Source organism: Henckelia pumila, chromosome 1 (assembly GCF_033568475.1).
Source record: "Henckelia pumila isolate YLH828 chromosome 1, ASM3356847v2, whole genome shotgun sequence".
Lineage (NCBI taxonomy): Eukaryota > Viridiplantae > Streptophyta > Magnoliopsida > Lamiales > Gesneriaceae > Henckelia > Henckelia pumila.
In genome coordinates this window covers 36,865,713-36,875,680 of record NC_133120.1, presented here as the reverse complement: position 1 = coordinate 36,875,680, position 9,968 = coordinate 36,865,713, and the positions used below count along the sequence as shown (strand labels likewise).

The 9,968-nt window shown below is 39.4% G+C and overlaps 1 protein-coding gene across 1 annotated transcript; it reads left to right on the top strand.

Moving 5' to 3' along the window:
* The first annotated feature begins 1,660 nt into the window (after positions 1–1,660).
* Positions 1,661–4,686, top strand: LOC140861198 (uncharacterized). Its single transcript, XM_073264206.1, has 3 exons — positions 1,661–2,075; positions 3,271–3,377; positions 4,615–4,686. The coding sequence occupies exons 1-3, from the start codon at positions 1,661–1,663 to the stop codon at positions 4,684–4,686; spliced, it is 594 nt and encodes a 197-aa protein (XP_073120307.1).
* The last annotated feature ends 5,282 nt before the right edge of the window (positions 4,687–9,968 follow it).

Sequence of the window (9,968 nt, the reverse complement as noted above, 5' to 3'; positions counted from 1 at the left end):
TGGGCTGACGACGGACGCAGGTATAGCTATGGTCTCCTTAAAATTATTTAGGAGTATGCAATAGCTTAGTTAAGGCTTTTAGAGCTTATTGAAGGATGCATGGGTATTTGCATTGTAGACTTGATTATAGGCTTGGAACCTACAGTGGGAGTACTAGGACTGCCTTAAAAATATACGTAAGTACTGACTTATATTGCCAGTGGATACGCATGCTTATATGTTGCATTTATGTGTTTGCATGTTATTGTTATTGATATATGACATATACATATCATCTTGTGCCTGTACATCTGTACATCTTTTGAGATGAGCCAGTTAGGGTTACTCAGCCCTGTTTGGACGTTTGATATCGAGTACCCTTAGGTACTGATACCTAGAGGACTCCATGGTCCGCGTCCGAGATTCGGGAGTGAGTGGTCGCACACAGTGGTTAGCTACCCCGATGTGACGAGCTCGTACTCAAGGCGCTAGTCTGAGCAATTTGTATACAGTTATCCCAGATATGGATACCCTGTCATTTGTGTGAATCATATTTGTATGTTTATCCGTGCTTTCATATTGAGCTTAGAGCTCACGTCCAGTATTTTCTGTGTATCTGGATACCCTATTCGACGGGGCAGGTGTAGGTGCAGGATTGAGCACCAGGAGCCTGGAGTAGCCAGTGACCTTGAAGACAACATGATTAGCTGTAGGTTTTATTTAAATTCGATTCGATTGGGTTGTATAATCAAGTTTGTTTAGCCGGTTGTATTCCGCCGGTCTATTTGTATTTAAGTCTTCCGCAGCAATTTATTTAATGCATGCTTAATTATGCTCTTAACTCTGATTAGGTAGTTGATCCGGGATGGGTCGCTACACAGGGAATACAAAGATGAATAGGGACCTTCAGCAGTTGTACTGGTGGCCAGGCATGAAGCGTGATATCGCTCATTTTGTGTCAGAGTTCTTGACATTCCAGGAGGTCAAGGCAGAACATCAGAGACCTGCATGGTTGCTTAAGCCACTCCCTATCCCAGAGTGGAAATGGGAGAATATTACTATGGATTTTGTTGTTGGCTTGTCGAGGACAGTGAGAGGTCCAGATGCTATTTAGGTTATTGTAGACCATCTCACTAAGTCGGCGCACTTCTTACCTGTGAGGAAGACCTTCACTATGACTCAGTATGCGGAGTTGTATATCTGGGAGATAGTCAGACTACATGGTATTCCTGTGTCCATAGTGTCTGATAGAGATCCGCGGTTTACTTCGTCATTTTGGAAGAGTCTTCATTCAGCTTTGGGTACGAAGCTTCTGTTTAGTACAGCCTTCCACCCCTAGACGGATGGACAGTCCGAGAGGGTGATTCAGATACTAGAGGATCTTCTGAGAGCTTGCGCTATTGACTTTCATGATAGTTGGGAGTCGAGGTTACCATTGGTGGAATTTGCATATAACAACAGCTATCAGGACACCACTGGTATGACGCCTTACAAGGCACTCTATGGGAGACCTTGTAGATCACCGGTATTATGGACCGAGATCGGTGAGAGGTCAGAGTTTTGACCCGAGATTGTTCAGCAGACTGCTGAATTTGTAGCCAGGATCCGTGATAGGATGAGGACTGCGCAGAGCAGGCAGAAGAGTTATGCCGATCATAGGAGGAGAGACTTGGAGTTCTCAATGGGTGATCATGTCTTCATCTGGGTCGCTCCTTTGAAAGGCGTGATGAGGTTCGGAAAGAAGGGGAAATTGGCTCCAAGGTTCGTTGGACCTTTTGAGATTCTTGATAGAGTGGGGACGTTAGCCTATAGGGTGGCCTTTCCGCCTAATCTAGCTGGAGTACACAACGTCTTCCACGTATCCATGTTGAGGAAGTATATCTCGAATCCTTCTCATGTGCTCAACCTTGAGCCTCTTCAGATACTGCCTCATATGACTTATGAAGAGAGACCTGACCGGATTATGGAAAAGCATAAGCGGAGACTCCGTAACAAGACTATTCCAATGGTCAAGGTTAAGTGGTTGAATCATTCATATGAAGAGGCCACTTGGGAGACAGAGGCAGATATTAGGACTCGCTATCCAGAGCTATTTGGTAAGTTCTAATTTCGAGGACGAAATTCCTTATTAGGGAGGGAGGAATTGTAGCACCTAAAATTGCCAAAATTTAAATATTCATGCCTAAATTAATAATATTTTTTTTATTATTTATATATTTTTTATTTCCTGAATTAAATTGCTTAGTTTTATTTTAAAGTTAGAGTTGCTCAATTTATTAAGTTATTTAATTAAAGATGCTTGAGTAAGAGGTTCCCGGTCACGACAAGCGGCGATGGAGGATTTGGGAGCTAAAACTTCCCAAGACCTTTATTTTAAAATTTTAAATGGTGAGGAATGAGGAAATTTGGTGAAAATTAATTTTTAGAATATTCCGGGTGATAAAAATCACTTTTATTGCATTCTTGAGCCTAAATTTTAAACTTTTGCAAACATTAGAATTTTTTTTAATAAACCCGGATTGGTAAAGATTTAATTTGAATACCTTGACTTGAGATTTTATACTTAAGTAGTTGAAAAGTGTATTAGTTGAGGTAAAGTTGTAATGCATGGGCTAGCACTTTAATAAGTGTAGTATCACTTTTTAAATATGCACACTACACATCCAATTTATTTTAAAGACTAAAATAAACATTACATTGCAAACCCTAGCCCCAAAATCTAATCAGAGTAGCCGCCCCTTTTTTTTTTTTATTTTCTCACCTCCTCTCCCACTCTCCCTCTCGGCCGAGACCACCACCTCCTTATTCCTTGGTTTTTCCGGCCGCCGCCGCCCACCACCACCACTGCCATCGACGGAGGAACACCTTGAAGGCTCAAGCTAGCTGTTGGTTCGAGTGTCCATCCCCTTTCCCCTCTTTTGAATTCGAAATTTGTTGGGTAAAAATCAAGAAAGGCAAGTATATGAATTTTTTAGGCATTCTAGCAAGCTATTTACATTCTTGTGCTAAAACTTTATTAAATTTTGAAAAGCCTATGTTTATAAGGTATGTTGGTCACGGTTTAAGCTAAATTTCAGTAGGGTTCTTGGTGATTTTCGAAATTTCATTTAGCATCGATGTTTATGTGATGCATGGTGATATGTGATTTGAAGGCATGATGGGTTTTGAATGTATTTTAGCATTTTCGAAAATTTCTGAAGTTACATGCCTAAAATTTCGAATTTTACACGATGCTAGGGCAGTGATTGAAGCATTATATTGATTGTCAAATGATTTCATCGATTTCTCAAGAGTTGAAGGCATTTCGGTGCTTGATCATGTCATTTTCGAATTTGTGTAGTGAAAGTGGGTTGAGTGCTGCCTATGTGTTTGAGGAAAGTCCTAAGACATGTCTGAAGGTGGGTTTGGTGATTTGGTAGGAGTTAGAGGCAAGGTAAAGGGCTTGGGATGGTTTCTTCCAAGTAGATTGGTTGTAAGGTGTTAATTTTCTTGGGCAGGGCAGTCTGATTTCGGGGCAGGGGAGGATCTGGACGAGGTCTGGGCATGGTTAGGGCTGGTCCTCGGTCTAGGTTATGATGTTGTGGTCGCGTCGGTATAAAATGGGTTTGTTTCGGCAAAGTATTCAATAAGTTATGGATTTTTGAAGTTGAGGTGTCGGTGCAGAATTTTTGAAGTAAGAGTGGGCTGTCCGGAGTTGAGTTTTGATAGGATTGCTCGGGTGGTCAAATGAGTTTACAAATTGGTCCATTGGTTAGTTGGTAGTGTTTGGAGAGTGTCGGTTTCAGCGGAGTCGAATTTGGTTAAGGGATGATAGAGTTAAGAGATTTTCGGTGCAATTGTTCGGGTTGTTGCCTCGAATGTGAGAATTTGAGTTAAGGTGGGGTTAGCACCTAGGGGCAGCCACTCACCCACCTTGCTCCCATATCTTTGAGTTGAGTTCCATTTCGTAAGTTGCATATTCGTGTGCGTGAGTTTCATCTTTGAGCCAAACAATATTTTCAAAGGAAGTCGATACAAGTTCTTGCATGCTTAGTATTTTGAGTCGAGTCATGGAAGGAAAGAAAATATTTTTGAACAAAGTGAGTTGATTGTGACTGGAAATGGCAATGTGGGTTGAGGGATGCCTCACCCACTTGACATAGACATGTAGTAAGCGGCTGGGAGACATCCCAGCTCCACTACCAAAAGAGACGTGTAGTAAGCTCGGCTCCCCTACCAAAGAGGAAAGTAAAGGGGCAAATCGCGTCGGGAGAAATCTCGGCGTCTTGTCGGCATAGTGCACTGCAGCCATGATCATGATCGAACTTGAGTCACAATTCGAGGATCTAAGTTCTAAAGAAAAATCAAAGTTAAAGTTTCAAGTATCAGTTGACTCGTCTCAATTTATTCAGTTTTATGTTATGCATGCATTTCAGTTAAGTCAAGAAAGTTCATAAGTTTCATGGCGCGAGTTGGTGTGAGTTCATACTTGCATGTTTTCTCATTTCCACTTATTTCATGCACGTTTACAGTTTAAGTTTCAAAGTATATTATGTATTGAAGTTTGAGTATTGCTAGGAGTATTTTGAAACCCTTGTTATATCACTGTTTATACTTGTTGAGTCTTTAGACTCACTATGCCTGTTTGTTTGCCAGGTGAGGAGCAGTTTGTTGAGACTGAGGGGCAGGCTCCTCGAGGTTGAGGTCGCCGGTGGTGCGAGGCCCTAATACCATCACTGCTATGTTTTCCCTTTAGTTGATGATTGTAATAAAGAGTTTAAACTTATGTACTTTTGGTAATAGCCAGGATGTGTTTTTCTTGTGCTTAAGTTTTATTTGTTAAGCATGTTATTGCTATTTTGGCAACCGGGTGGTGGTTGCCTTTCCTTTTCGTACTTATGATTATTGCAGTGGTTATATTTTTCCGCATTTATTGCTTTTGTTAGAATTGCTGTCTTTGACAGGGAGGTTTTGCTTACTTACAAACAATTCATGGCAAATTTTTTTAAAAATCCGTATTTTCTTTTATTATTTAATTGAGTATAGAGGTGTGGGTCGTCTCAAGGGGATTTTTTGCCCTCAATGGTACCAGGGATCAGAAAACTTTGTACTTAAGCCTGGAGGTACAAGGTTCGATCCTTGGGGAGGGAAAAAACTCCCCTAGCCAGGTGGAGAGAAGGCCATGAGTAGCAAAAATGGCTAGGCCAATAGAGAGAAAAGCCTAGTCCATTACAGCTGCTATGCTTTTGAAATCCCAAGGATGAGATCACGTAACAACTCACCGACTCTCCCGATCGAGGTGGTGCCACGTATCTTCATCCTCTACACTTTGGTGCGACTACAAGGAGTATGCTGACACTAGGTGAACTTCTACACCCAGGCCACTTGATTATAGCCCCCAAATTGTCTAACAAAAAGGGCCATTCTGCCTGTTGAAATCAATGATTTAGGCTCAATATGAATGCATATAGAAACACGAAGCATTAACCATAAATAAAATGATTACAAGAGTTCAATCAAACATAATACAAGTTTCCCATTCTAGAACGAGTATTGATGCAAGTATGTGATTTAAGGGAAACTCACGAACCAACTGTCTTGAGTGTGCTATCCCGCTAAAACGATGTCTGCTTGTACCTTTTGATTCAATAACTACAACTCTGGATAAGCTACAAAAGAGGTTATATCAAAATCCATACAACCTAAAACAACTAAGGCTCAAGGTAAACTCTTTACCGCTCTTCGTCTAATCTCTTCGACGTTCGACTTCTGCTAAATCTGGTTCAACAAACTTCAAACGAATCTGTATGGAGGCAAAATAAGATCAACAACGACGAACAAACCCAATAGCCAAAAGTTCAACAACTCAAACGGTTCAAAATCCCAAAACTCAAACCGGCGGCATAACGACTATATACTGATCAAACCGGAAACACAGACAGCAGTATAACATTGCAAACAACTCAAACCAATGCTAAAACATCAACAACAATTCAAATCCAACACATCTCAAAATCCAATTTTTCGAATAATGCTTCCAAAAATCATAAAAAATCTGAAAGACGCTCTATTTCAAAACCGACTGAGAATAAACGATAAGAACTAGTTCAAGAACAACATATCCGATACTCAATCGATTCTAACAACATCCGAAAATAGAAGTATAACTGATCAGAGAAATACTTACGATAGAACGAAGCTCTCGCTGCCGTGATCACTAATATACCTTTGGATTTAAATTCTAACGGACGGATCGACCGAAAACTGAAATAACAAAGCTTGAAGAAAGCTTTTCCAAGATTCAATGGAGGAAACCGATATGGGGAAGATGATGGATGAGTGAAGAGTAGTCAACATGCTATGATATTATAATAAACTTCGTAATTGTGTTTTAGTCCCTGAAATTTCCAAAAATTGCAAAATATACCCTGATCAAAATCAATTCGGCTCTTGAATTCTGTAATCTCCGTTTATCTTAAATAAACACAATTAAGATACATTTGGGGCATTACAATTCTCCCCCTCTAAGGAGAGATTTCGTCCTTGAAATCAATAAGAATCAATCACATAAGATAGAATAAAGGACATAAGATAGTTAGAAGAACCCACGTCATCCGAATAACTCTGGAAATCACTGTCTCATGTCATATTCTGTCTCCCAAGTCCCTTCCTCGACTCCATGACGGCTCCATTGAACTTTAACCAAAGGAATCGACTTGGTTCTGAGCTACTTCTTCTTTCGGTCAAGGATATGAATCGGTCGCTCAAAGTAGCTCAGAGTCTCGTCAAGCTCGGCTTCGTAAGGCTGAATAATATGAGAAGGATGTGGATGATACTTTCGTGACATAGAGACGTAAAAACGTCGTGAATACCAGATAAATATGGAGGAAGTGCAAGTCCGTAGGCAAGATCGCCTAACTTCTCGAGAATCTCATACGGTCGAATGAATCTCGGAGATAACTTTCCTTTCTTCCCAAATCCAACGGTGACTCTAAAGAAAAATCTTCAAGAATACTCGGTCTCCCTGATCGAAACTCAGAGGTCTACGTCTGATATTCGCATACTTCGCCTGTCTATCCTGATCTGACTTCATTCTCATCTGAATGATCTTTACTTGCTCTGCCATATCTCGAAGCATATCCGGTCCCAAATCAGGTGACTCGGACACATCGTCCCAAAACAAAGGAGATCGGCACTTCTTATCGTACAAAGCCTCAAAAGGTTCCATACCGATTGATAGTTATGTTTTTATTGCATTTGTTAGTGTCATTTTGTTGTCGTTTTGCATTTGTTTACATGTTTTATTGTTGCATTTTGTTCGTATTGCATTTTCCGTGTTTGCATGATTGGTTTCTCATTTTTGTGGTTAGGTCGCATATTTTGGCGGTCTAGGACGGAACTTTGGAGGCATGGAAGTGCTGGAATTTCTGAAGATTTTTTCAGCCGCTCGATCCGCAGTTCTTTACCGATCGAGCGGGCGCCTTTTTTATGAAAACAGTAACTTTGGGATTTTTCAGCCGCTCGATCTGCAATATGTTACCAATCGAGCGGCGCATGTGTTTTGAAGGCAGTAGGTTAGAGATTTTTGGCTCGCTCGATCCGCAAGATGTTACCGATCAAGCGGGCATCGCTATCCGGGAAGAATTTTATATTTTTGGAAATTTTGTTATTTTAGACTCTAGGCTTTATTAAGATTTTAATTCCGTTTTAGGGAGATTATTATCAGATTGTGGAGAATTTATCTTGTAGGCTAGGTTTTGTTCTTCAATTTTCTCTCAAGTTTTCTTCTTTTCTTTGAATTATTCTTGAATTTTCATGAATCGTTGTGGCTAAGTTTTATTACTTGGTTGAGGGAGACGAAACCTTGATATATTTTATTCATGAGATTCTATTTGTAATGTTTAATCCTTGTTAAGTATCAATATTTGATCTGGTTTATTTCATGTTTGTATGCGAGATTTTAGGATTGGCCATCTTAGGATTTTGTTTTGCAAGCTATAGCTAAATTAGAATTCAAATCCGTAATTGTTTGAATAATCTAATTTGCGAAGCAACTACGTTTGATATTTTCTGTTGTTGAATTTATTAAATTGTAGGATCAATTATTTACTAGGCTAAATACAACCGCTGGTGTTTGTGTTGTCTAAGTTCGTCAGTTTTATTAGTTTGAATGCTACCGTGGATTTAAATCTAGATTGCTGTTATCTGGGTTAATTTATTGGTAAGGGTTAATCTAGAATGCTATTTTCTAATTAACTAAAATTAAGGTGAAACAGGAATTTGATTTTCAATGACGAATATTTAATAGGATTAATTATTTTCAGGGAATCGATGATTGAATGAATGAATATCAAGGGTATAGTCGACTGATATCAAGTCTCGTCTCTTATTGATTTCTCTAGTTTAATTTTCAATCTTCCATGATAGTGATAATTTGAATATTTAATTTCTTAAATTTCTTAGTAGTTAGTCCAAACTTCAAAACCCCTTTTTATTTATTTAAAACTCATTAAATTTACCTTTCCTTGTGGGAACGATCCCTACTCACACTACTATATTTTTTAGTGATTATCTGATTGAGTCGAGTAATTTGGGCGTGACACGATCAAGCGCTACCAAATTTTGGCGCCGTTGCTGGGGAACGGTGTTAATTTTTTGTGTTCTTTTTCTTTTTTTTTTTTGTTTAATATCACTCTCTCCTCTTTTCTTTGTTTCTAGTTCTCTCTAGTTCATGCTTTCAGGTGATTTTACTGAAGAAGACTTTCTCTACGATCCGAAGATTGAAAGAACTTTGCATAGGCGAAGGAGAGAACTCCGAAGGCAACAACAAGAAGCCGCTGCTCGAGCTGCTTTTCCAGAAGAAGAGATGGCTGCCAATGCTAACATGAGTCTAAGACAATTGGGCACTCCTGACCCCAATCAACAACATTTATGCATTACTTTTCCTACATTAGAAAATAATGCAAATTTTGAGCTTAAGTCTGGATTAATTCACTTACTACCTTCCTTTCATGGTCTTGCAGGTGAGGATCCAAATAAACACTTGATGGAATTTCACGTGGTTTGCATGAGTATGAAACCCCATGGAGTGACAGAGGAGCAGATTCAGCTGAGAGCTTTTTCTTTCTCTTTGAAGAGTGCTGTGAAGGATTTGCTATACTACTTGCCCTCTGGGTCTATCACAACTTGGACAGAGATGAAAAGAACTTTCCTGGAGAAATACTTTTCAGCCTCTATGGCTGCGAACATCCGGAAAGAAATCTATGGAATCAAACAATACTCCGGGGAATCACTGCATGAATACTGTGAAAGAGTGGGTGCCCGGTTAGCCAACTTGTGGCTAAGGGCTTTTATGACTCTATGTATAAACAATCTTTGTTTAATATAATTTACATTCATTAATGGCATTTTCTTTGTCTTTCTTCATATTGTTATATTGTGATATACTATTGTTGTTTTGATAAAGACCTTGAATATACTATAGTGTAAGTAAGATGAGATAGTGAATAAAGAGAGATCACTATTATGAAACACATATTATAGTCACTGTATATTCTAAATAGTTCCTAGTCAATTGACCCGTCCGCTAATAAGGATAAGGATTGCTCGAGATTAGGACTAGCATTTGTGATGCCAAGTACCACGTTTCATTGGTAATGGACATGGAGATGTTCAAAGCATGCAAATGGATATTCATATGATGAATGATCGAACTACCCTATTCGGACTTTCCAAGTGGTTATTATTATTTGAGTGGATAAGTCCGCGGTTTTGGTTGTACACCATTAGTCCTTACTACTTGAAACATCATTGAGACTCTATATGCTAGTACTGTACTTTGACTCGTTTACCGATTCTATTGGGGTAATCAGGTGTTGGGATTGGGTACAGTTACGAAATATATAGGAGTCGATGCTTTGTTGTCAAGGATTCACCACATACTTGCGAGTGTGGATATCCTATGCGATCTGAGGAGATATTAGTGTGATGAATCTCTGGCCAGAGTACAT